Raw genomic sequence first — 23,601 nt, forward strand, 5'->3', positions numbered from 1 at the left:
GGCTACGCGTGTCCAGCGCAGTCCGCAGCATGGCACCACGAGCCCCGCGCTGACAGTGGTATCGGATGTCAGCTCTGCGGGGCTTGTGGCGCTGATAAGCGCGCGCAGGCCGGCGATAGAGTAGCACACGATTGGCTGGCCGGCTGCGGCAGAACTCCATTGTCACTGCGTGGTTAAGGTACAGGTGCGACAGCACTGCAGCACAGGGCAAGGGCGCGCTCGCTCTCAGCGGAGCGCGCGCGCAAGATGCTGGCCGTATCGTCCGCCTGTCGCTGCTTCCTCTTCTTCTTCCCCCTCCCGCGTTCGCAGAAGCTCGCTCTCCCCGCCTCCCCCTCCCTCCCACAATGCTGCTGCAGTCTGTCGCTACCGTGGCCGCCGCGCTGCTCGCTGCGCCTGCCGCCGTTCTCGGCGCCGCCCACCCCGCTGCTGTCTTCGCCTTCCCTAAGTCGGACGCCTCTGCCCACACCCGCGACATCCCTGCCCTTCGTCCCGCCGAGGCCCGCCTCGTCTTTGCTGAGCGTCTCGGTGTCTCGCGCTTCCACAAGCTTGGCTACGAAGGTCAGGATATGAAGGTGCTCGAGCTCAACCGCTTCTCGGGTGAGCACACCGGCCTCTGGCGTGAGAAGAACGACAACATCGTAGTTGTCGTCTCCGGTTTCACCACCCCCAAGGACGTCTTCACCGAATCCCGTCCCGCTTTTGTCATCTCCGACGCCCCAGATGCCGCGTCCTTCCGCTCCCTCGCCACCGGCTTCGTCCGGGAGGCCCAGCAGCTCGTCGGTGATCTTGGCGTCCGTGTCTTCGGTGACTCTAAGGACAGCTTCGTCACCGTCGTCCCCGATGTCGATCTCTGCTTGAACGGCCATGAAGAGCACATCTCGCGTTCTCAGTGCGAGTCTGTCTCCGAGACCTGCGTCCATGCTGACTTCACCGCCGCGTTCGGTGCTGATTTCGCTGAGTACTTCGATGCTGGCAACGCCGTTGACGCCGTCTTCATGGATGAGGCCCTTGCTCTAAGCGCTTTCATTGATGGCTATGCCCAGTCCGTCCGATCTGACTCCCAGCTCGCTGTCCTGTTCTTCAACGGTCTCGGTGCCATGCTCGATAACTTCGGTGCCGAGTCTGCCAAATACCAGGTCGCCGCCGCCATCTTCACGAACCTTCTCGAGAGACTCGTTCGCGAGACCGCCTCCTCTACCCCTATCACTGCTGTCCTTGTCCCTGGTGGCCTCCAGCCCGCCAAGTCCTCATCCAAGAAGACCAAGCGGTCGCAGAAGGTCTCTGCTGACGCGTTCGGCAACCAGCACGTCTCCCCCGCCGTCTCCATCGGTATCCTGGCCGAGTCTACCTCGTACACTACCCAGGAGGAGTGTGAGATCATGACTAACTACTGCTCCGGCGGACACGGAGTCTGCATGCAAATGTATGGCCAGGAGGGCTACTACGGCTGCCAGTGTATCTCTACCTACGATGAGACCACCAGACAGCGAACCTACTGGGCCGGCGACTATTGCCAGAAGTATGATGTCACTGTCCCCTTCCAGATCTTCTTCTGGGGCCTCATCGTCACCGTCCTCTTCGTCGCCTGGATCATCTCTGCCATGATCTCCATGGGAAGCCAGGAACTGCCCGCCGTCCTCGGCGCCGCTACCATGGTCCAGACCAAGGCGTAATTTCTTTTTTTCTCTTTTTCTACACCTTGTTTGTTTCCATCCCCCAAAAAGGTTGATGCGAAATCGCTTTTCATCTTTCATTTCATTTTGCGGATACTTTATTTACCAAATAAAGTCCTGATGGGTAAACGACTTTTACTTTAAAAGGAAAGGGTGTGTGGTTGTGCTTTTGGTCCTGCGTTAATTTTAGACGGTGAGATTTTTTTTCATGCATTATAATGGGATGTATATACGATACAATAGAGATGTTGTTGTCAATCCTTGGGAGTTAATTGCGATATGCGTTGATGTGATATGACCGAAGGCGAAGATCGAAGACGTATCGCTCAAGGATCTGTAGGTTAGAAGTCGTTCTGCTAGCACATTTGCCATGCCCAACGGACATTTGCTCGGCATTCTGTAGAAATCACTTCACAAAAATAGACGAACTGTTTGGTGTGATGAATAGGGTCGCCCGCCGCTCAGGGGGGAACTCGAGTCAAGTTCCAACGTTGAACAAAAAATATCCCACCTTCCCCGGCCATTGCAACCTGATAATATTTCGCCCTCCCCCCAACCCAAGGTACCCACCAATATGCCGGCTTTGACCGTCATCAAGTCACACGGGCTTTTCAGCCCGTCTGCGATATTTTCACAAGTGGACACAGAGCGACGACGGCGGCGGCGGCGAAGACGGAATGGCGATGACGATGCGATGGACGTAGATGAACATGACTACGGCAAGTTTGAGAACAAGGGTAGCAGCGACAGCGACTATGACGACGTTGAGGAAGATGATGATGAGGAGGAGGTGGAGCATGAGGAGCTGTTTGCGGTTAACAACGATAGTAACGGGACTGCGCAGTTGTCTGGTCTTGTCCAAGGACGACATGTGGTTACGCCTGGCGAGATGATCACGGACGACACCATGTGGATGCGGTATGCCACGTTCGACTGCTACCTCTGACTCCTCTTCTCGTACTAACACTTGGAACCAGTGGTCACGGCACCTACTCCGTCGCCGAGAAACGCAGTGCTAACAACACACGCATCGACGTAACCTACTCCTCTGTCGCTGGCACAATCTCGCGCGTCAACAAACTGCTCTCCGTGATCCCCCTTCGCGGAAGATACGTCCCCGAGGTGGGTAACCACGTCGTCGGCCGCATTATTGACGTCGGCGTGCGCAGCTGGCACGTCGATATCGGCGCGAACCAGGCCGCCGTGCTCATGCTCGGCTCTGTCAATCTCCCCGGCGGCGTTCAGCGGCGTAAGTCCGAGTCTGATGAGTTACAAATGCGTGCTTTCTTGAAAGAAGGCGATCTTCTCAACGTATGTTACATTTTTCTAATTGTGCATGGTTGTTTCTGACCCACCCCAGGCTGAAGTCCAAGCGATCTACTCCGACGGCGCTGCCTCTCTGCACACCCGCTCGCTCAACTATGGCAAACTGCGCAACGGCTACTTCGTTCGCGTTCCTTCCTCTCTCGTCGTCCGCTCAAAGACCCACACCGTCGAGCTCCCAGACGGCGTCGACCTTGTCCTTGGCGTCAACGGCCACATCTGGCTCCGCAAACACTCGCCCGACACCCTTGCGTCCGCCACCGGCGGCGCCTTCGCTAGCAGCTTCTCCCGCATATCTGAAGAGGCCGGATGGGAGATCTACACTGACAGGAACGACTACATAACACCCCGTCTCCGCGATACAATCGCGCGGTACGCGAATGCTATCAAGGCGCTTGAATACTGTGAGGTCGGGATCAGCGAAACTCGCATCGTAGCAGCGTACGAAGCCAGCAAAATGTTCGAGTCGCCCGGCGCCATGGTTGAGAGCGCAGTCAAACGGCAAATCGCTCGACTGGCTCTGAAATCTCAAGCAGCCGGGGGTCCAAGTTCATAGCTAAAATAATGTATTTTATGTATATTTTGAATCAGAATGGTAGTTACAATACTACCTTTTGTTATATTACGACAAACTCCCCAAGCGTTCCATCCCGTATATTCACAATACTGCTCACAGTGCTATTCCTGTTTTCTGGCTTCACCTCTGGCTTCACCTCCGGCTTTTGTGTGTCACCGTTCCCCTAGCGCAAGCGCGTTAGATCTAGTATTCACAACTCCTCCACCATCTTGCCATACAACTCACTTGATGCACGTCCTGGCTCCAGTCGTATGGTGTGTCATTGAGCGCCGCTGCCGAATTCTCTTTGCAACAATCCAATATTAGAATGCCAATTCCTTACATATATTTTGCCCTTTCCGCACTTGAATTGTTATATCTACCCATAAGTGGAAGATTGAAATACGGCGCTCTCCTCTCTGTCTGTTGAGTTGGCTCTGGCTGGTACTCGTGCTCTTGCTCCGCTGGAACAGAGTTCGGCTGACTGTAGTATTCGGTCGAGCTGATCGGATTCGAGGCCGAGCGTCGGGAGCCGCCCGACATTGAGAAGTTGAGCTTGTCGGCTCCAAGTTTGTTGAACATCTGTCTGAGAGGACCTGCAATGTGTTGGAGAATTTCTCAAAAAACAGTATTATAGAACTTACTCGTCTTCTTTTGTGCAGTGATCGCTTCCGGCACCAGAGTGTTTTGCTGAGGCGGTGTCTCGGTCATACGAGTACGCATCGAATCCTGAGACGGGTTTGTCTCATGACCAGACGCTGTTGTTAGTTTAAGGTGAGGAAGACCCGGTCGAACATCCAGCTGTCGCTGGCTAGTCGCACCAACGGGATGGTAAATGTCGATTCCTCTAACAGAAGACGATTCCTCAGCAATTTCCTGGAGGGGCGGAAGAGGCGCAAACGAGCGGACAGTAGCATCGACCGGCGTCATATTCAGATCTTCCTCTTGGCGCTGTTGCTGGTGTTGCAGATTCAGTTCAAGTTCGCGCCATCGCTTTTCGTGATCCTGTCGCTCGAGCTCAGCTCTTTGCTGCAGCGGTGTCATGTTTCGGAACTCTGAGGCGCGTACAGAGACAGTACGGTCTTCTGAAGCCAGATCGCGATCAATTGTCTGGCGCTTGGCAACTGGAAGCATGTCTTGCGCTTGCTGGACGGCAATAGGAGAAACTGGCTGTTGCTCCATTAGCGGCTCTTCCTGCTCCAGGATAGGTGCGATCGGTACACGCTTGACAGGTCTGGAGTGCCGCGATTCGCGTTCGGGCTCGAAATGAACGGCGGGACGGGAGGAAGACTGCGCGCGGGCTGTCGCCATTGTGCTTTGGTGGTAGTTTGTATTTTCGACTTGTGCCAAAATTTCGTGTAGCAAGCTTTCGACTTTTTGAAGGTCGTTTTTGGTGCGCATAGACGACAGCGCTTTTTGAATAATTGTCTTCTTCTCTGGCGGTGCTGCAGCAGTGGCCGCAGATCGATCTAAAATCGTGCCGCCTCCATAAGGCCGAGGGCCGCGAAGCCGGTTGACTTCGCGCGTCGTGTGCTTGTTGACTTCACCGATTGAGTGCTGGTTTCCTTCGACGATGAATCGCTGCAAGTTCTCACGCATGTCTGAGAGTCTCGCTTGCATCTCCTGAGCAAGAAATCCAAAATGCTGAATCATCTCGTCGTGCCTTTCGGCATTCCGCTGGTCGTTCTGCAACACGCGGCCGATCAACGAGGCGAGATAGTCGTTCGTGATTTGTTCAACCTTGGAACCGGGTTCACTCTGTACAGCAACGGTCTGCTCGTTGGCCGGCAGTGTAGCGATTGCAGCGGGTGGCACAGAGGCTGATGTGATATCGGAAGGAGCCTGTCGCGGAGTGTAATAGCCCTGCCGGCTAACCACTGATGAGGTATTGTCGTCAGTGAGCGCGTCCGGTGCGACATCGAGTCTGCTGTTATTGTTGGGCCATAGGCTGCGCGCGGCAGTGTCTGTCTGAGGAATGTGGATTCCCAGCCCGTCAGATAGTTGTTGTGGGACCGTGGCACTCTCATGGGAAATTGCCGGTGCGGTCGGAGTCTGCGTTGAGGGTCGGTGGACAATGGTGTTCTGCGATGAGAGAGAATTGTCGATGGAGAGACCGCCATTCAACGCTAGCGGCGTCGCAGGCGGTTCGGGGGAGAGCTGGTCCGGACCGCCGACGAAACTGAACTCGGATGGCTTCCTGTCGTGCTGCTGGCTGCCACCACTAATCGGAAGAGCAGGCTGAAGCGTCGAGTTCGAAATATTCAAGTCGAGATTGGTATTGCTCTTGTCGAACGACCTTACTCGCTGCGGCGTACGTGGCGACGTGGCCTGCGTGCTCGTGTGTCGACTCTCGGTGGACGATACCGGGGAAATGCGCTTATTCTTATGCTGCGAACGAAGAGTGTTGTCGGAGCTGGACCGCTTGATTGTCGAAGCGATGTTTGCACCAGCACTGCTAAGCGAGCTTTGTGAGTTCGAAGGAAAGAGAGGTACCTCGGTGCCCACTTGGAGCGGCGCGGTTGTCGGAAGAGGAGTAGCGCCGCCAACAGTGGAAACAGAGTCTGCGCGGAGCCGGGGTGGCGTACCGATGCTGGAGCGGAACATCTGCTTGAGGACCGCGGAGTCTGGATCCTGAGGCGGCCGCACGGTCGGTAAGTCCCGGCGATCGAGCGCGGGTGAGACATCGGGGTCAGCTGGCAGACCCGGCAGCTTGGTCATAATGGGGCTGCTCTGAGGTGAGCCCTGCTGCGACTGGGTCTCGCGGAACTGCTGAGAGGTGCTGGCCTTGATGGAGTCGAGCTCGGGCAGGACGAGTCGGCGAATGACGTTGGCGATGATCGAGTCAAGCAGGTCCGGGTCGACTGCGGAGAGCTGGCTGCTGGTGGTGCCGTCACTTGTGCGGGAGCGGGCGGAACGGGCGGTGTGGCTGGTGCGCATGCTGAGATTGCGCAACAGATCGAGCTCATGGTCGGTCAGCTCGCTGCGGACGTTGACGATGGAGGAGGCGGTATCGGTGGGATTGCGGGTGCGAGAGGTGCGGGAGCCCTTCGACTTGCGGGAAGTTGCCGTGGAAGCGATGGACCGGGAGGCAGTCACCTTGGACTCTGCCGGCGAGAGAGGAACCTCCATGGCGCCGGTGTTAGTGCTGTTCTTGCTGGCGGGCCGCAACTGCACGCGGATTGAGGGCTTCTGGGCCTTGGCGGCGCCCTTGGTGGAACGCTCAAAGTACTCGATGAGGACGGAGGCCTGGCCGGCGGCATTGGGATTTGCGGGGTTAGAGGGCTCTGCGGTGTGGAGCTCGCGGTGGTAGGCGTCGACGAGGCCGTCCGGGTGCTTGTCGGCGACGGACGACATGAGGGCGCGCGGGCGGGAGGCGCGCGGGCGGAGGCGGGGATGCGAAGCAGGCGGGCGGCCGCCAGGTGCCTGGCTTTATACGCGGCACGTGCGACAAGGATCCCGGCGCCAGCGGGCAAGCCACGCGGTCGCCCTGACAACGCGCTGCGCTGAGGGCGCCAGGGTCGCCCCTGCAGGGCGGCCCCTGAACGCCTCAGCCAGCGCATCGCAGCTCGAAGTGGGCTGTTCGCGGTGGGTCCGTGTGGCGCACTCTCGCTAAAGGTTGTATGGCTTACTCTTGTCTAGCTGACGACAAATTACGGCTCCGCGACCACCACCGCTAGCAGCTGCCGCAGACGCGTCTCCGTCGCCCGCAGCACCGCGCTACTTCCCACCGCTGCTTCCTGCGCCGCCGCCCGCGCCGCCGCGCCCGCCTCCACCGCGGCCGTCAGCGCCCCGTCCTCGCCCGCGTCACCGTCCGCGCTCCGCAGCTTCCCGCGCGCACTCCCCATCCCCAACCGCCTGACCTTCACCCACCGCCGGAACAGCGCCTCCACCACAACCGCCATCCGCACTGCGCTCCCCGCCTCCGCCCGGGCCGCTTCCGGCGCAAGGCGCACATACTGCGCAATGTACTGCTTCCCGCTTTCGTAGTTGTAGATCCAGTTCTTCGGCAGCCGCGGACACTGCGCGTGCGGCTGCAACAGCGCGTCGCACAGCAGTGCACAGTACTCCGACTGGTTCGTCATTTGCTCCGGCGGCTGCAGAAACGCCTGCACGCACTCTAGCGGCGCGGGTCGCAGGTAGCTAGCCATCTCCCGGAAGAACGCCGCGTGGTCTATCAGGCCCGTGATCGACCGCAGTGCTTCGTAGGCCTATTCCGTCAGCATGCTTTATATCCACGGACGCAACGGAACGTACTCACCACCCCGAGGAACCGCTTGCGCAGCTCCACTGTCTCTGCATCCCCAAACAGGCCTACATCTGCCTTACCACCCCCGCTCTCGCTGCTTCGCAGTTTCCTCATCGTCTTCTCGCCGACCTCGCCCGGGTATACAGGCAGAAAATGCGCGACCTCCGTTGCTGCGTTGACCGAGAATACAGCCGACAGCGCCCTCTTCCACTGCACCCTGCACTCGAGAGACCCGTTCTCCAACAAGAACTGACAGATCAGTGACTGCTTCAAAGCGCACTCCTTCGCCGATGCGTTCTCTGTCCACATTGTTAGCACCGCATCATTTAGCAGCCGCCATGCAACAATACCTAGCTGCTCGACAGACTGAACGACCTCTGCCCAGTCCTTCTCGATGATTTTCAACAGCACCTTCAACGTCTCCTTCCACGGCGGCCATCGCGCCTCCAGCCGTGTCCACGTTTCCGGTGCCAATCCGTTCTTCGCGATAGCGGCACCATTGGCTGATCCGCACAAGAACGCCCATCCGATAATCCGCCACACATCTTGTTCCGCGCAATTCCACAGCGGTTTCAGCCCTTTTGACCGCATCACGCTGTCCAGGTACTCGTCGTCCATGTCAATTTCGCGCTTCTTGTGCGGTCGTCCCCGTGGGCGGAATGCCGCTTCCGACTGCTCTGGCTCATACGGGTCCATGCCCGCGTAGTTCAAGCCGCCCGACTTTCTCAGCCATTTGGCCGAATTCGGAGTCCCAAGTACTTCATAAAACCCAAGTTCTCTAACCGTAATGTCCGTCGACAGAAGGTTAAGTAGTACGTGACGTGAAATCGCCGAAACTGTAGGGTCGACAAACATCTTTGGCTCTATTCCCGTCTCGATCGCCACAAAATTGATGCCTGCGATTTCCATGTCCAGGCCGCGTTTCGGTGTCTTCTTCTTTCGTTTGGGGATATCCATGCCGGCAAACCGCGGGTGACTGATCAGCGTTAGCAGCACCCCTAGCTGTTCTGGCGATGGACCAAACATCTCGGGGAACTGAGCCGTCAAAATTGATTCAAGAAAGGTGACGCCAGATTCATCTGCGACTGTCAGAATATAACTTGCAGTTGCCTCAAGTCGTTACCTACACAACTCTCCCTCAAAATTCGACTCCACATGTTCCAGACATTGGTGAATCTTATCGTACTCTCCGAGTGTCCACGTCCTCTTCGCGGGAGGCAGTCTCCGTGCCGTCGTCTCGCGCTTGATCTTCGAAGGCGACGGCAGCGTCAGCGTCGTTTGCGCTTGTCGCTTCAGCTGCATGCTCTTCAGCCATATGCTGGCGGAACAATCGGGTCGATGGAAAGCTATAATCCGGCGCGTAGAAAGCGGATTTGTCTGCGCGATACTGAGCGCGTCATGAACGAACAACGCCTTCGTTACCCTAACCCAACACCATGGAAGCTCGGTGCACAGTTTTCGTCGAGTTGACATACAGTTTGACCATCTCGTCTACAGTCTTCCCTGTTATCGGCCTCTAATTGGATCTGGTGAGCTTCGATTCACGAATTTATGAGCAAGTGGGTTGTGCTAACATAATCTCCTAAAGTAACAAACGGGCAACATGTCGGCATTCCGGGTTATGCTCCAGCGCTCAGCCATCGGCCTTCCGAAGAAAACGAATTTGGTCCTCAAATCTCTCGGCCTGCGAGGCCGCGGCGCCGTTGTTTATCACGACATCACACCCGCCTCGGCGGGTATGATCCTGGCCGTCAAGGAGCTCGTCAAGGTCGATATCGTCGAGAAGAAGCTCACCAAGGAAGAACATAACATAACCATGAAATCAAGTCCAGGATACGTCGTCGAAACCACTTATCGAAAACCCGAGGGAACTGTTTAAGTCGGGAAATGTTACAGGAATTGGTTTTGGTGTAAAATACGTTAGGCAACGGGGCGCCCGCGATACAGCAGTGCGCTCGGAACACCTGCAAGGCTCGCAACTTTTATGTACATAGGACAATGCATCTTACTTGCTCATGGCAAGTATTTTAACCGGACTTTTGAACTTTTTCTATGTGTCCGTGGTGAACTGTTCCCGGGTGTAGAGCGAGGTGCTATCATGGCGATCCGTCGTCGGTGGCCGGTGGGACAATCAAACTATAATCAATTCGCCCATGCAGAGTGAGCCAGCAGCCATCTTCACGAACCCCATCAGCGACCATCAGTTCAAGCTTCCTGCATCTGAACTACCAATGAACCGCTGAGACAGAGTCATTCGTTTGATTATTGATGGGAGCGCTACTGCGACTGCATACTATTTGAAGGTATATCTGGCTTCCTATCTGCGGTGCGCTACATTGAGAACGCGACGCATCTGGAGCGGTCGTATGCGATGCAACAGTGCTCCAGCAGCCATACTCCAATCGGGTTTATATTTTTACTTACTTTTTCGACAGAGACAGCGGTATTCTTGCTTGTTTGCGATCACTCAGATCTTTCCCGGTGGGCAGATAGAATGTCATGGCGGCGAAGAAGGAAGAGCCCTCCCCACAGCTGGCTCCATATATCTTGCAGCCGCTTCTGTCAGACGTCTTGCTAGTCTCGGAAGACTCGGACACGCCGACGGAAATTACGTGCATAGAAGCATGGCGTGAGTTGCCTTTGGTGTGTGTCTTCGATACAGCTATACTAATCATCTCCAGATTCGAGCTTCTATCTCGGCACATCAGCCGGCGAGATATTGCACTATTTCCAGGACCCAACCTCAGTATGTAGAGGGCTTTAGCTTTTTATTGTTAAATGCTAACAAACTCAGAATGAGCCGAGTTACATGTTTGCTTCGCGCCAGCTCGTGCACCAGTCAAAATCATACCCGGTCGACCGCATCCTGCTACTTCCAACCATCTCCCAAGCACTTGTCCTGTCACACAATTCAATAGCATTTTTCACACTACCAGAGTTTTCACCGGCCGGCCTCGGGCGGGTGCGGGAGGTCAATGCCATGGCGCTTGATCTGGACGAGGAACGTCGTGACGGTGAAACGGATGTGCGGGTTACTGTGTTTACGAAGAAGTTAATACGGATAATCAAGGTGAAGGAGAAGGGATTATCATTAATCAAGGTATGACTTTCCCGCGGAGTAGCTATGTGGCTGTACTAAGTGTTTGCACAGGATATCGACTATCCATCGGCGCTCGTTGGAATTCAAAGGTCCTCCATCGCGCTCGTCGCGAACGAAAAGTCCTACGACATGATTGATCTCACAAGTGTTCAAAAAATTCCATTGTTCGGCATCTGCAACAACCCCGATGTGTCGATCAAACTACGACCACACGTGGCTCCAGTGACTGCGGAGGAATTTCTAGTCACCAGTGGCTCCGCAATAGACGAGCCAGGAATGGGTATAGTGGTGAATCTGGATGGCGATATATCTAGAGGAACTATTGCATGGCCAGGGTATCCGTCGGTTCTCGGTGAGTGAAGACTTGACACGACATTCCCTTGTCCGTGCTAACAGTCTGCAGCCGTTGAGTATCCCTACTGTGCGGCCGTGGTTGGAACCGACCTTCTGTTCCACTCTCTACACACACAGCAACTGCTTCAGACAATCCACTTTGACTCCCCCGTGGATTTGTCTACAGTTTCGTCACAGTATACAATGCCCTTCCCGGCGCTGGCACAGAAATTCACATTAGTCCCGCTTGTCGACGGGGGAGACTACCCACGCATGGAGGAGGAACGCCAGATTGCCTCCAGGTTAGGCACGGTGTCATCCTCGATGTTCATCTTTTCCAAGGAATTGGGTGTTCAGTGTCTCATCCCCACGCCATCCTTGCTACGGGTCGACTCGCTATTCGAACAAGAGCAAATCAGCGAAGTTCTCGAGGCGCTCGAACAGCACGAAGATGATAACACTGAGCGCTCATATTACGAGGTTTCATACATACGGCAGAAACTGAGTTTATATTATTTCAGCAAGGGCAACTACGTCGAAGCCGAGCAGTACTGGAACGAGAGCGGGTTCGATCCCCGGATTGTGATTTCACTATTCAACAAAGAAGATGTGAAAGGCACTCCGTGGCTGTACGCCGGCGTCAAGGACGCGCTGAGGCCGCCGGAGAAGGAGATCTCGTTGGAGGCGTTAATGGTGGTAAAGCACTACTTGGCTGGGTGGCTCGAGAAGAAGGGATTCGAGAGCGTCGTGGATGCGACTGATGTGTTTCATTCCGTGGAAGTCTCATATTTGCGTGTTCTCCTCAACACGCCGATGACGACGAAGGAAGAGATTTACAGTTTTGCAGACTCGACGGTGGACGATCAGTCCTTTCCGGAATCGGTAAAACTACTTGAAGAACACAAGAAGTACTACTCTTTATCGCGGCTGTATCAAAGCCGAAAAGACTTTGCAGACGTGTGCGCTACGTGGCGGAAGATTATCTCGGGCGAGTGGGAAGACCCCGAGCTGATCGACGGCGAGCACAAGATGATGGAGTACCTCTTACGGTGCAAAGACGAGAAAGTTGTGTGGGAATACGGTCTCTGGCTAATGCGGCGGAATCCTGCGTACGGTGTACGGGTGTTTGTCGACGAGAAGCGGAAAACGCGGATAGAGGCGTCGAAGCTCAAGGACGAGGCACGCAAGATTGGTGGCGAGGCATGGCGGCTGTATCTTGAAAATGTCGTGTTTGTGCAGAACCACAAGGAGTTTGCAAACGAGCTTGTGCTGCTGTATACAAGCGACGTGATCGATGTGGTAGAGAGCAACGAGGCAGCGCGACAGGAGATTATCCAGGGCTACGACGAATACCGTGCGCTTGCGGCTCCAAAGGTGGCGTACACGCGGTTTTTGGAGAGCAAGATCACGGAGAGCAAGAACAAGGAGGCGGTGGGGATGCGGCTGAAGTTCCTGAACGTGCTGCAAAGTGATGTCGTCTATGACGTGCAGGAAGTGCTGCGTCGAATGAAGCCACACGAGGACTTCCTGGTTACAGAGATGGTTATTCTGTACGGCAAGCTTTCGCTGCACCATGCCGCGCTGCACATACTGTGTCACTCGTTGGCGGACTACGATACGGCGTTTGCGTATTGCTTGTACGGCGGACATGTCATCAGCGCGACGGAACTCTCTCCGGACCAGTTGCCAAGCAATGTCACGGCGGACAAACAGGCCGAATTATTCAAGCTTCTGTTAGTCGAGTTTCTTAAGCTGAAGTCGATGGAAGATAGGATAAAGTGCACGAAGCGACTGCTGGACGGATGGGGCAATTTGCTTGATTTACAATTTGTGAGTACGTCTGGCACCGGCCGTTGAAGGTGAATACTAATTCTTGATAGGTACTACAGACGATTCCAGATTCTTGGTCTGTCGAACTGATCAGCGGCTTCCTGATATCTTCCGTGCGGGACCTCTTTAAGGCCAAAAAAGAGAGCCTGCTGATGCGCGGTCTTGCACGAGAAGAGAACTTTAGGACAATCAGCGACCTGATGGACAAAATCGAGGAAGACGGACCGATCGTTGAACGCCGCATGTAACACTTGTCGCGTCTGCCACATACATGCACAAATTACACATTGTATATTTTCTTAGCTTACTACCAGTTACCTGCCTTTTGGATGCCAGCGTGAATATTTGGGATGTGTCTGTTTCGTTTGCGTTGTCACTTCCTGCATAGTTAGTTGCATGTGTATCATTTGTCGTCTATCCTTCGGTTTGTTTATGCATAAATAATACTCTATCATAGTTAAGGTAGCGGCGGCGCGTCAGTTACTTCGTGTTCAAGAGAGAGCAAGTGAGCGGACGGCATGCCTTGCCGGCTAGTTCGGCAAGAGTTCCGCAAGCTAAGCCACGACGGCGGAGGTAGCACGGACTGGGGCGGTGCTTGTAGCTACGCGGGTCAGGGCTCAGGGCCGCGCCCCCTGAGCCTTGTTGGGCTGGCTGCAGTTTAGCGAGGTTTGGCAAGTCATGAGTCTGGCTGGCTTCGCTACGACGTGGCCGACCCGACAGGTATCGACGTGAAGAAAAGAGTTTTTGGCACGCACGGCGACAGGGCCGCGGAGGGCGGACAAAACTGGGCTGGCCTATATTACACAGGACCGCCGAACGGGCGGCACGATGACGGGCGATGAGCGCGAAAATAGGACAAAATGACGCAGGCCCGGCGGCGGGAGAGCCGGAACTCGGGACAGATGATGCCGCGCGGCGATGCTCTGCTTGAAACTCCTCGGACGAACAAACAAGAAGACGATGATGTGCGGTGATCTCTGCCGTGGCGATGCCTTTTGCACTGATGCCCAGGTGTCCTAGTTCACTAATTCGACGATGTCAGCTGTTAACTACTCAGCCAGCTAGCTAGATCGCTGGCGCTTACCGCGGACCATCCCACCGCCGCGCAGCAGTGCGTTCTGCCGGCAACGCCTGCAGTGCACCGCCAGCACGTCGTGGACTCGGCCTCCGCGAGGACGCCGGTGAAGTAGGCAAGGCGTTGTGGGTTGGTACAGGCGGATTGTATGACGCGCATGTGAGGGCTGCGTACCACTCTTGTGGGCCCGAGCGCGGGAGCACCGCCGGGCTTTGACATCGACTTTGTCGCGGCGTCGATTGTTGGTGAGTGGATTCCAGCCCTTCTTCCACCCCCAATCCACCACTTTGTCATCGTACCACGCCTCCCACCCGCTGCGGTTGCCCCTCTCTGCTGCTGCTGTCGCCGCTTCGTCCCTTCTCCTCCAGCCCAATGTCGACGGCAGACATGTCGCGGCCTGGGTGCGTACTCCTTCCCCTTTGCTGTGGCACCCGCCGTTGCCGCCCCGCTCGCCGTGCCCTGAAGCTCTGTTCGAGCACCGTCGACTGAGCGTACCCGTGGCGCCGGATATTCGACGCGGGCGTCATCACAGTCGTATCTGTGTCTTTGTCTTTGTGTATCACGATGCTGTCTGGCGGCGCGGCGGGCAGCATGCTCTCTGTTGTTTGTCGTTCGCTCCGCTAACAGTTGGATTTCTAGATTGCCGCCTCGAACACGAAGCTCAGTTAGCACAATCAGCATGGCCAGACGGTCAACAAATTTGAAAAAAGGTATGTGTTGCCTTGATTATGTCTTTGACGATTGTGAGAACAAATCACTCGCGTGGCCAAGTCTTATCGTCTGGGAGTACAACTCCATCCGCATGTAGATCCTGTCAGCTACTAACACTTTACGGACAGGCGGCTCTCTAGAGGAATCCATTCGGATGTACAAGCTCCTCGAGGCGCTGCGGTCGAATGACTTGACATACGTCCACAAAATGCTCGCGCCCGATGCTGTCAAGAGCGGCGCCTTCACCGCGGCCGAAGTGCACAGCCTGCTGCACATGGCAGTGCAGGTTGCGAGCCCCTCGACGATCCAGCTCATCATTGGCTCCAAGAACCCGCTCGTTGACGTCAACTACACCGATAGCGACGGCAACTCCCCGCTGCACCTTGCTGCGATGCTCGGTCGCGAGGACGTTGTCTCGCTGCTGATGTCGTTGCCCGACATCAACGACACGATCATCAACAGCGCGGGGAAGCAGCCAGTTGAGATCTGCCGCAACCCCGAGCTGGCGCAGGGGATGCAGGTTTCCCGTGCGCAGTTTGTCGAGCAGGCCGCGTCGGAGATGAAAGCGTGTTTCCAGAAGGGCGATGTTGCGGGACTTGAAAAGGTCTTGCTGAGTCCCCGTGCGGCGGCACTGCTGGATATCAACGGCCAGGACCCCGACACGGGCACGACGGTGCTGCATGACGCCGTGCGGGCAAAGAACGTTAAGATGGTGCAGTTCATTCTGTCGCACGGCGGGGACCCGTTCCGTCGTGACCGCAAGGGCAAGTTGCCAATTGACATCACCAAGGACGAGTCAATACGGAAGATGCTTAAGTCCGCGTCCAAGAGCCAGTCCATTGTTACAGGCCAATCTGCCAACGAGGCTCCGAAGATGAAGGGGTACTTGAAGAAGTGGACAAACTACACTGGAGGCTACAAGCTGCGGTTTTTCGTGCTCGAGAACGGTGTGCTGTCCTACTACAAGCAGCAGGACGATGCGGGCACTGCGTGCCGCGGGTCGATCAATATGCGAATAGCCACGCTGCATCTCGACTCGTCCGAGAAGCAGCGGTTCATCATTATCGGCAAGGGCTCCGTTCGGTACCACTTGCGCGCCAACCACCCTGTGGAGCGAAATCGCTGGGTGTGGGCGCTCACGCAGGCGATTCAGCATGCGAAGGATCAAGCGAAACACGATGCGATGGTGAACGGCAAACAGCTAGCCGGCGGCGACTCGTCGCCGTCCATGACTGACGATGCGGGATCGAGCAGGTTTGTGTCGCACCAGGCGGTGCCACATTCGATTGCAGCGGCATCGGAGCGCAGCGTGACGATGAACTCGTTGCAGACCAGCAGCACAATGGTAGCTAGTGTTCCTGGAAGCACTGCGTCTCCCGAGAACGTGGATGGCGACGTGGATGATGATGATGATGACGACGATTACGATGACGACGATTCGCAGGAGAACCAGTTGACTGAGGAGCCGTATAAAGAGGCGATAGCAGTCACTGCGCACTCTCTGAACATGGAGATCAAGGTCCTGCAGGACATCACTGCGTCGATAGCAAGCGACCGCGTGGCCGTGAAGAGCACATATCCTAAAGTCGACGCTGCACTGGGATGCTACGACACGTCGCTGACTTCGATTAAGAATTTGCTTGGCGACTTAATGCGGCAAACGGCGGAGCGCGAGGCGTATTTCAAGCACCGCGCTGAGTCTGAAGCCGAACTGCGCCGGATCTGGGAGGATAATCTACAGAAGCTTGCAGAAGAAAACGATACGATTGAGGAGCATCTTCACGATGCTGTGGAGGAGAAGAAGATTGCGCGGAAGGCACTGCGGGAGGTTTTGAGCTCTACGGAGCCATCGTCGCCCGCGCTACCAACTCCGGTGACTATTACAGGAGGAGTCGCAGTGTCACCTGCGCTATCGCCGGCGCTGTCAAAGGTCGCGCTCTCGGACGCGCGGTTGACGTCTGTGCTGACTGAGGAGGAAGATGATGTGTTTTTCGATGCGATTGACAACGAGACCGCGGTTGCGGAGGCGCGTGGCGAGGTGCTAAAGCCGACCGAGACGAAGGAGGAGGTCGAGATGACGGAGCTGCAGGTGAAGAAGCGAGATCAGCTCGTGGCGGATGGGTCGTTTCATGGGTACGAGGACCCACCACGGTCGCGACTGCGTCTGGACGAGGATGATCGGCCCAAGATTAGCTTGTGGGGTATTCTCAAGAGCATGATTGGCAAGGACATGACGAAGATGACGCTACCGGTGTCGTTTAATGAGTGCACGAGCTTGCTGCAGCGCGTGGCTGAGGACATGGAGTACACGGATCTGCTGGACGAAGCCGCGCTGAAGGCGGATTCGTCTCTGCGCATGGTATATGTTGCCGCATTTGCAGCGTCGGAATATTCGTCTACGATTAATCGAATTGCGAAGCCGTTCAATCCGCTGTTGGGTGAGACGTACGAATACAGCCGGCCCGACAGAGGCTACCGGTTTTTCATCGAGCAGGTATCGCACCACCCGCCGGTTGGCGCGGCGTTGGCGGAGTCTGCGCGATGGGACTACTACGGCGAGAGCGCGGTGAAGTCAAAGTTTAACGGACGGTCGTTCGATATTAATCCGCTGGGGACGTGGTTTTTGAATATGCGGCCGATGAACGGCGGAGAGGAGCTGTACACGTGGAAAAAGGTGACAAGTTCGGTGGTTGGTATTATTACGGGCTCGCCTGTGGTTGATAACTGCGGCGAGATGATTATCAAGAATCATACCACAGGCGACTTGTGCAGGCTGAACTTCAAGCAGCGTGGATGGCGCGGTGCGAGCGCGTACGAGGTGTATGGGACGGTTACCGACAAGACCGGCACGCCGCGGTGGTCGGTGGGCGGGCGGTGGAATGACAAGATCTTTGGACGGCGGTACAACACCGAGACAGAGGAAGCGTCGCTGGTGACGCTGAGCAAGCAGCAGCCGACCAACGGCGGGTCGCCCGCGCCGTCTACGGTTTCGATTTCCAATGCACCGTTTTTGGTGTGGGAGAATCATCCGAGGCCGCCTGCCCCGTTCAACCTGACCCCGTTCGCGATTTCGCTGAATGCAAAACCTGCAAAGCTAGAGAAATGGCTCCCCCCGACAGATACCCGCCTGCGGCCTGACCAGCGCGCGATGGAGGACGGTGCATACGATTTCGCTGCGACTGAGAAGAACAGACTTGAGGAAAAGCAGCGTGCGCGGCGGAAAGAGCGCGAGTTGGAAGGCTCGGTGCATGAGCCGCGGTGGTTCAAGAAGGCAAAGCACCCGGTCACAGGCGAGGAGTACTGGCTGTACAACGGCGAGTACTGGCTCACGCGGGAGCGGCTGGGCGGGGCCGGCACGGAGAAGTCGGAGTGGCCGCGCGTGGAGGACATTTTCTAAAAAAAAGCGTAATGGATGAGAGTTGGAGTAGCTGGGGGGTGCGAGAGGTTGTCGTTTGTATGTGTGTATTTCACGTCTAATCTGATCAGACTGATCTCGATGATGGTGGTGATGCAAGGGGGTATATGAATATTAGATGGGATTTGGATGACGTTTATCGCATCAGAAGCATGTTTGGCTTCGTGCCGAGTGCGCGTCGCGTGCCGGTGCTGGTGCTTGGTTTTAAGCTCTTGCTACTGGCAGCGCGAAGCGCAGAAGGTGGCGCGTTTTCGTCGGTAGTTGCGCGCGCTGTTCTGCGGCGCGGTGGCCGTTGCTGCTGCTGCTGCTGCTGCTGCTGCTGCAGTGGTTGCTTGGTGCTGGCGGTTGGCTTTGCCGCAGCGACGGCGAGTTGGGTGAGCACGGCTTCGGAGCCCCAGCCAAGGGATTGCTGTGGTTTGAGCGAGAATGGTTTGCGAGCGGGAGGGGGTGGTTCGTGGAAGCGTGATGGTGCTTCGGCGGTGCGAGTGGAGGCGGTGGTGTGGGTGCCAGCGCGGCGGGAGAGGACGCGGCGGCGTGGAGAAGCGGGTGGTGTGTGGTGTTGTGGCTGGCGACGGGTGATTGGGGAGTCGACCTCCTCCGGATCTGGACTAACTAGGGATGTCTATGGCATATTTTAGCAGCGGACACGAGGGAGAGATCGAGCGTGGAGGGTGTCCAGGGGACGCACGTGCTCGATGTAGTACTCCGAGAACGCGTTGTCAGGCGTCAGCGGACTGGAGAGGAAGAGCTGCTGCAGCGGCATGCGTTGGGCTATCGACAGATGCGGCGAGGTATACACTTTGTGCGGAGTGTCGACGGCGGGCGAGGTCGCGAAGCCGGGGAGGAATGGCTGTGGTGGTACAGCGTGCAGCGACGCGTCGAGGGATGGAGGGATGTTTTCTTTGTTGCTGTCGTCGTCGGAAGAGGATGAATGGCGACGCTCGTGGGGTGCAAAATCGCTGTCGGAGTCGGAGGAGTTGCACTTGTAAGTGGAGGTGGTGGGGCGTGCAGTGGAGTCCATGGCAGGTGATGTGGTGCGGCAGATGTCGCGATGCACGACTAGCTTGCGTGTGTTGCCGGGGATCGCGATTGACGTACGCTGGAGGGGCATGCTGTTGTCGCGTGGCGATCACTGTTGTTGGCGGGGACGACAGTCTACTCTCTGGAACGCGTCTACTAGCTACTCGTGACAGCGCATGCGCAGAGTTTGCTTGTGTGTATCGCAGTTGCCAGGACAACGCACGCGTGAGTCGTCGCGCGTTACGTCATGCGGCTGAACGCGTTCGCGGAAAGGGGCTTGTAGATGTCAGCACGCGACGCGCCGACGCGGGGGAATGGCGGCCGAAGTTTTTGTCGGTGACTCTTGGGCGCCGAAGCGCCTTTCGGCGCGCACTCAGCCCTGCAGACCGAGGAGGGGAAGGCGGCTACTTGAGCGCGGCGGGGCGACGATGCTGTAATAAATAATTGCCAACGGACACGCCATACAGCCGTGAAGGCGGTTGCAGGGGACGCGGGGGTATCTCCGACGGGGGGTTGGCGGAGCGCCGTTGATATAAGATGCGGAGGACGGTGTCGCTTAGGGCGGGGGGGTGCGCGGGGGGGTTGGAAAACGCGGGGGAGCACGCGCGCCGCCGCGGGGAAGCGCTGCGGCGGCGAGGAGGGGCTGCGGCGGCTATATCCTCTCTACGCCGCCCGAGATGTTCCGGGCCGTGTCGCCACAGCGCAGCCCGCATCATCGCCCAGCAGCTAGCTGTAACAGAGCGTGCGGTGAGAGGAGGCCAAAGCTGGGAACTTGGACGCTGCTGCAGACCTGCGTGAAAGGCGGACAGACGGAGCGTCCGCGCGACGGGACAACGGAGCGCCGAAACGCACCGCGTTCTTGTGGCCGCAACTGCGCACGCCTGCCGCAGTTATGCCGCCCCGCGCCCCGCCCTGGCCCTCCCCCACGTCGTTCGCACTGGCGTTCGCGGCGTGCGCACACAGAGGAGCGAACAAGTGGCCGGGCGGTGGCGCCAATGGGCGGCTGGAGCGACCAATGGCAGGGCGCGGACAGAGGGGAGGAGAGACAGCAGGGCAGGGCGGGGCGGGGGACCGAAGAGTCCGGCGCGACGGCGTTTTCGTAGCTCACGGCCGTTCCAGGGTCTTTAAACCTCAGAGCATCCGCCCCTCCGCTCTCCGTCTCCACACCGCCTGCTCAACCACCCCGCCTTCCCCTCACTCTCCCTTCCCCTCTCCACAATGGATGCCCCCGCCCCCGCAATCCTCCCCGGCGGCACCGCCCCCGCCATTGCCTACGTCCCCGCCGGCCCCGTCCCCCCCAGTGCGACCTCTGCGACCACACCACCTCCACCCTCCGCCGCACCTTCCTCGCGTGCTGAGTCCACCTTTCGCTCCCATGCCACCGCGCTCCTCGAGTCTGGCGAGACTGCAATGACTCAGGATGACTTTGTCCGCGCAATTGCCCCCGCCAATGAGGACTACCACAAGATCGCCCGCGAGTCGTATGCCGTTCTTTTCTCGGTCGCCGACCGCGCACACCGTGGTCTTATCTCCTTCCAGGACTGGCTCTTTTTCGAGACGATCCTCCAGAAGCCCGATGCCGAGTACGAGATCGCTTTCCGTCTTTTTGACACTGACGGCAATGGCGTCGTTGACTACGCCGAGTTCATTGACTACTACAACAAGAACAAGTCCGACGACTCCGTCCCCTTCGACTGGAACTGCGACTGGGTCACTCTCTACCTGGGCGACAAGAAGAAGCGCCACTCCATGACCTACCAGCAGTTCGCTCAGATGCTTCGAGGCCTCCAGGGCGAGCGCGTCCGCCAGGCATTCCACTTCTACGACAAGTCTCACACCGGCTATATCGACCCTGAACAGTTCCAGCGCATCATTGAGCAGACCTCAAAACATAAGCTCTCCGACCGTCTGCTCTCGTCTCTTCAGACTCTCTGCAACATCTCCACCTCCTCTAAGATCTCCTATGCTTCCGTCCGCGCCTTCGTCAACGTTATCCGCGAGACCGACATGGTCGATGTTATCGTGCGTCGCGCCTGCGAAAAGTCAAAGGACGGCAAGATCACCCGCCTCGACTTCACCAACGAGGCTGCCCGCTCCACTATGTTCTCCCTCTTCACTCCCATGGAGATTGACGTTCTCTTCCACTTCGCCTCCCTCGACAACAGCTCCGGCCGTCTCTCCCACGAGGACTTCCGTAAGGTGCTCGACCCGTCCTGGCGCGACCCTGTCATCGTCTATCACCAGGCACAAGCTGAGAAGGTCGACGCCGCAAAGCATGCCCTCCAACACCCCGGTCACTTCCTCTCCGAGGTCTTCGAGTCCGTCTACCACTTCATGCTTGGCTCAGTCGCCGGCGCCTTCGGCGCAACAATCGTCTACCCTATCGATCTCGTCAAGACCCGCATGCAGAACCAGCGGAGTCAGGTCCCCGGCCAGCTCCTCTACAAAAACTCCATCGACTGCTTCCGCAAGGTCGTCCACAACGAAGGTTTCCGCGGCCTCTACTCCGGCCTCGGCCCTCAGCTTGTTGGTGTCGCTCCCGAGAAGGCCATCAAGCTCACCGTCAACGACTTTGCCCGCGGAAAGCTCACCGATGAGTTTGGCAACATTTCCCTCATGAGCGAGATTATTGCCGGTGGCTCAGCCGGTGCTTGCCAGGTTGTCTTCACAAACCCCCTCGAGATTGTCAAGATCCGGCTGCAGATCCAGGGCGAGGTCGCACGGTCAATTGAGGGTGCCACAAAGCGCTCCGCCGTCTGGATTGTCCGCAACCTTGGTCTGCTCGGTCTCTACAAGGGCGCCACCGCTTGTCTTATGCGCGACGTGCCCTTCTCCGCTATTTACTTCCCCACCTACGCGCATCTCAAGAAAGACTACTTCGGTGAGGGCCCCAACAAGAGCCTTGGCATCGGCCAGCTTCTCATCGCGGGTGCCGTCGCTGGCATGCCCGCCGCTTATCTCACAACCCCCTGCGACGTCATCAAGACCCGGCTGCAGGCTGAGGCCCGCGCAGGCCAGACCCACTACAAGAACATTGCCCACTGCGCCACCACCATCTTCCGAGAGGAAGGCTTTAAGGCCTTCTTCAAGGGCGGTCCGGCGCGCATCTTCCGCTCCTCACCCCAGTTTGGCTGCACCCTCGCTGCCTATGAGATGCTGCAGACCATGTTGCCGTACCACGCCACCATTGGCAAGTCCGAGGCCGGCCACTCTGTGCCGTCCAGCGAGCCCAAGGCCCTCCCTGCAGACATGCGCAATGTCGAGTATCTGCGGAGTCGGAACGCGCTGAAGATCTTGCTCGACATCGATGAGAACTTTGGTAAGCCTAAGGTCACGCAGCTGCGCGACTCGTGGAAGCTTGTTCCTGGCTTCAGCAGCAAGTAACCACGTACAGCAAACATGGGCTTGATTTATTATTGGAGTTTGTCTTGTTTAATCATCGCTTCAACTACATAGACGCATCGCATTCTTACATCTGTGTTTATCCGTAACTGGTATGAATCAATACTTGTATGAGTCAATTCAATTCGTGAACTGTATTACTCTGGTCGGGGTGGTTATGAACCGCCGCCTCCTCCGCCAAGCATAAACACAAGCAGCATGGGCACGAGGAACAGCCAGTACTTTTGAAGAAACGTTTTCTCCTCCTGTGAAGCCATCAGTAAGTATAATGCAATCACCCCCACTGGCAGAAATTCATACCTCTGGCGCGGCCTCGCGCAGGACGACAGGCCGCAAAAATGCAGCCGGGCCACGTACTGGCGCAATGACCTTCACTTCAGGCGCAATCGGTCCGTTGCTGCGACTGCTCTCAGAAATTATAGTTTTGTACGTGTAGTCAACGTGAAATGGTACGCCGGTGCTGTCGGTGTTGATGGTGAACACGTCTTGCACCTCAGCGGCCGTGCTTAGCGGGATGTGCTGTTCCGTGTTAGCTGGCGAACGGCTTAGAGGACAGAATGAGCGGTATTCGTACATCAGAAAGAGAATTGCCATTCACCAGAATGAGAACATCGACTTCGATCGTAGGTACCGGCGAGCGCGCTTCAAGAGCCTCTTTGTAGATAGTTGCGTGCTTGGTGGCCGCATCAATGCTGAACGGCACCGAGTCCGCGTATCTGAACGTAGGGCTGAGAGATTCGACCGAGACGAGGAGCTCGTAGTCTTGCGCCAGCGCGGTAGATGCAGCGCATAGCAGCGCCGCTGCAGTGCTTGTGAATTGGAGACGCATTGTGCGATGAGGATGCCGGAGGAGAGAAGTGGGCTAGCGGAAGTGCGAACTCGTGCGGCGTACTGGTGGAGCTCCTACAAGCTTCTTC

At 57.0% G+C, this 23,601-nt stretch overlaps 10 protein-coding genes across 10 annotated transcripts; 6 read left to right on the forward strand and 4 right to left on the reverse strand.

Annotated features, from left to right (window-relative positions):
• Positions 1-235: 235 nt before the first annotated feature.
• On the forward strand, positions 236-1,931 carry V1518DRAFT_413432 (uncharacterized protein). Its single transcript, XM_066903313.1, has one exon. The coding sequence runs from the start codon at positions 345-347 to the stop codon at positions 1,671-1,673; it is 1,329 nt and encodes a 442-aa protein (XP_066760671.1). The 5' UTR covers positions 236-344; the 3' UTR covers positions 1,674-1,931.
• A 436-nt stretch (positions 1,932-2,367) lies between these two features.
• V1518DRAFT_371427 (uncharacterized protein) lies at positions 2,368-3,552 on the forward strand (the record flags this gene model as incomplete). Its single annotated transcript, XM_066901355.1, has 3 exons — positions 2,368-2,591; positions 2,651-2,984; positions 3,034-3,552. The coding sequence occupies 3 exons, from the start codon at positions 2,368-2,370 to the stop codon at positions 3,550-3,552; spliced, it is 1,077 nt and encodes a 358-aa protein (XP_066760672.1).
• A 294-nt stretch (positions 3,553-3,846) lies between these two features.
• V1518DRAFT_200765 (uncharacterized protein) lies at positions 3,847-6,950 on the reverse strand. Its single transcript, XM_066900893.1, has 2 exons — positions 4,197-6,950; positions 3,847-4,148 (listed from the first exon to the last, which is right to left on the reverse strand). The coding sequence occupies exons 1-2, from the start codon at positions 6,904-6,906 to the stop codon at positions 3,892-3,894; spliced, it is 2,967 nt and encodes a 988-aa protein (XP_066760673.1). The 5' UTR covers positions 6,907-6,950; the 3' UTR covers positions 3,847-3,891.
• Positions 6,951-7,157: 207 nt separating this feature from the next.
• Positions 7,158-9,162, reverse strand: V1518DRAFT_413439 (uncharacterized protein). Its single transcript, XM_066903314.1, has 4 exons — positions 8,926-9,162; positions 8,149-8,877; positions 7,811-8,097; positions 7,158-7,760 (listed from the first exon to the last, which is right to left on the reverse strand). Exons 1-4 carry the CDS (start codon positions 9,098-9,100, stop codon positions 7,203-7,205), a joined length of 1,749 nt encoding a protein of 582 aa, XP_066760674.1. The 5' UTR covers positions 9,101-9,162; the 3' UTR covers positions 7,158-7,202.
• A 118-nt stretch (positions 9,163-9,280) lies between these two features.
• Positions 9,281-9,834, forward strand: V1518DRAFT_413441 (mitochondrial 54S ribosomal protein uL30m). Its single transcript, XM_066903315.1, has one exon. The coding sequence runs from the start codon at positions 9,402-9,404 to the stop codon at positions 9,675-9,677; it is 276 nt and encodes a 91-aa protein (XP_066760675.1). The 5' UTR covers positions 9,281-9,401; the 3' UTR covers positions 9,678-9,834.
• Positions 9,835-9,965: 131 nt separating this feature from the next.
• V1518DRAFT_413446 (uncharacterized protein) lies at positions 9,966-13,527 on the forward strand. The gene is made up of 7 exons (XM_066903316.1): positions 9,966-10,101; positions 10,234-10,427; positions 10,480-10,544; positions 10,593-10,898; positions 10,950-11,250; positions 11,302-13,061; positions 13,112-13,527. Exons 2-7 carry the CDS (start codon positions 10,298-10,300, stop codon positions 13,307-13,309), a joined length of 2,760 nt encoding a protein of 919 aa, XP_066760676.1. The 5' UTR covers positions 9,966-10,101; positions 10,234-10,297; the 3' UTR covers positions 13,310-13,527.
• Positions 13,528-14,314: 787 nt separating this feature from the next.
• V1518DRAFT_413450 (Oxysterol-binding protein-domain-containing protein) lies at positions 14,315-18,396 on the forward strand. The gene is made up of 3 exons (XM_066903317.1): positions 14,315-14,537; positions 14,776-14,846; positions 14,976-18,396. Exons 1-3 carry the CDS (start codon positions 14,509-14,511, stop codon positions 18,242-18,244), a joined length of 3,369 nt encoding a protein of 1,122 aa, XP_066760677.1. The 5' UTR covers positions 14,315-14,508; the 3' UTR covers positions 18,245-18,396.
• Positions 18,192-19,529, reverse strand: V1518DRAFT_200940 (uncharacterized protein). Its single transcript, XM_066900894.1, has 2 exons — positions 18,951-19,529; positions 18,192-18,884 (listed from the first exon to the last, which is right to left on the reverse strand). Exons 1-2 carry the CDS (start codon positions 19,371-19,373, stop codon positions 18,399-18,401), a joined length of 909 nt encoding a protein of 302 aa, XP_066760678.1. The 5' UTR covers positions 19,374-19,529; the 3' UTR covers positions 18,192-18,398.
• A 902-nt stretch (positions 19,530-20,431) lies between these two features.
• V1518DRAFT_413455 (mitochondrial carrier domain-containing protein) lies at positions 20,432-22,814 on the forward strand. Its single transcript, XM_066903318.1, has one exon. The coding sequence runs from the start codon at positions 20,501-20,503 to the stop codon at positions 22,664-22,666; it is 2,166 nt and encodes a 721-aa protein (XP_066760679.1). The 5' UTR covers positions 20,432-20,500; the 3' UTR covers positions 22,667-22,814.
• Positions 22,650-23,566, reverse strand: V1518DRAFT_413457 (uncharacterized protein). The gene is made up of 3 exons (XM_066903319.1): positions 23,259-23,566; positions 22,985-23,203; positions 22,650-22,929 (listed from the first exon to the last, which is right to left on the reverse strand). Exons 1-3 carry the CDS (start codon positions 23,511-23,513, stop codon positions 22,840-22,842), a joined length of 564 nt encoding a protein of 187 aa, XP_066760680.1. The 5' UTR covers positions 23,514-23,566; the 3' UTR covers positions 22,650-22,839.
• Between the last annotated feature and the right edge of the window lie 35 nt (positions 23,567-23,601).

The sequence above is a fragment of the Limtongia smithiae genome (genome assembly GCF_038497785.1).
Source record: "Limtongia smithiae strain NRRL Y-17922 unplaced genomic scaffold V1518scaffold_3, whole genome shotgun sequence".
NCBI classification, from domain to species: Eukaryota; Fungi; Ascomycota; class Lipomycetes; order Lipomycetales; family Lipomycetaceae; genus Limtongia; species Limtongia smithiae.

What these genes read in the sequence shown, in the direction of transcription:
- V1518DRAFT_413432 (XM_066903313.1), top strand. Translation starts at nt 345, where the DNA reads ATGCTGCTGCAGTCTGTCGCTACCGTGGCCGCCGCGCTGCTCGCTGCG.
- V1518DRAFT_200765 (XM_066900893.1), bottom strand. Translation starts at nt 6,906, where the DNA reads ATGTCGTCCGTCGCCGACAAGCACCCGGACGGCCTCGTCGACGCCTAC. An exon ending in CACTGCACAAAAGAAGACGA is followed by an intron (nt 4,149 to 4,196) that starts GTAAGTTCTATA and finishes AACACATTGCAG; the next exon opens with GTCCTCTCAGACAGATGTTC.
- V1518DRAFT_413439 (XM_066903314.1), bottom strand. Translation starts at nt 9,100, where the DNA reads ATGCAGCTGAAGCGACAAGCGCAAACGACGCTGACGCTGCCGTCGCCT. An exon ending in GAATTTTGAGGGAGAGTTGT is followed by an intron (nt 8,878 to 8,925) that starts GTAGGTAACGAC and finishes TGACAGTCGCAG; the next exon opens with ATGAATCTGGCGTCACCTTT. An exon ending in GCAAGCGGTTCCTCGGGGTG is followed by an intron (nt 7,761 to 7,810) that starts GTGAGTACGTTC and finishes CTGACGGAATAG; the next exon opens with GCCTACGAAGCACTGCGGTC.
- V1518DRAFT_413441 (XM_066903315.1), top strand. Translation starts at nt 9,402, where the DNA reads ATGTCGGCATTCCGGGTTATGCTCCAGCGCTCAGCCATCGGCCTTCCG.
- V1518DRAFT_413446 (XM_066903316.1), top strand. Translation starts at nt 10,298, where the DNA reads ATGGCGGCGAAGAAGGAAGAGCCCTCCCCACAGCTGGCTCCATATATC. An exon ending in AGGGATTATCATTAATCAAG is followed by an intron (nt 10,899 to 10,949) that starts GTATGACTTTCC and finishes GTGTTTGCACAG; the next exon opens with GATATCGACTATCCATCGGC. An exon ending in ATTTGCTTGATTTACAATTT is followed by an intron (nt 13,062 to 13,111) that starts GTGAGTACGTCT and finishes AATTCTTGATAG; the next exon opens with GTACTACAGACGATTCCAGA.
- V1518DRAFT_413450 (XM_066903317.1), top strand. Translation starts at nt 14,509, where the DNA reads ATGTCGACGGCAGACATGTCGCGGCCTGG. An exon ending in GCAGACATGTCGCGGCCTGG is followed by an intron (nt 14,538 to 14,775) that starts GTGCGTACTCCT and finishes TTGGATTTCTAG; the next exon opens with ATTGCCGCCTCGAACACGAA. An exon ending in GTCAACAAATTTGAAAAAAG is followed by an intron (nt 14,847 to 14,975) that starts GTATGTGTTGCC and finishes CTTTACGGACAG; the next exon opens with GCGGCTCTCTAGAGGAATCC.
- V1518DRAFT_200940 (XM_066900894.1), bottom strand. Translation starts at nt 19,373, where the DNA reads ATGCCCCTCCAGCGTACGTCAATCGCGATCCCCGGCAACACACGCAAG. An exon ending in CGGAGTACTACATCGAGCAC is followed by an intron (nt 18,885 to 18,950) that starts GTGCGTCCCCTG and finishes AATATGCCATAG; the next exon opens with ACATCCCTAGTTAGTCCAGA.
- V1518DRAFT_413455 (XM_066903318.1), top strand. Translation starts at nt 20,501, where the DNA reads ATGGATGCCCCCGCCCCCGCAATCCTCCCCGGCGGCACCGCCCCCGCC.
- V1518DRAFT_413457 (XM_066903319.1), bottom strand. Translation starts at nt 23,513, where the DNA reads ATGCGTCTCCAATTCACAAGCACTGCAGCGGCGCTGCTATGCGCTGCA. An exon ending in ATGGCAATTCTCTTTCTGAT is followed by an intron (nt 23,204 to 23,258) that starts GTACGAATACCG and finishes AACACGGAACAG; the next exon opens with CACATCCCGCTAAGCACGGC. An exon ending in TGCGCGAGGCCGCGCCAGAG is followed by an intron (nt 22,930 to 22,984) that starts GTATGAATTTCT and finishes ATGGCTTCACAG; the next exon opens with GAGGAGAAAACGTTTCTTCA.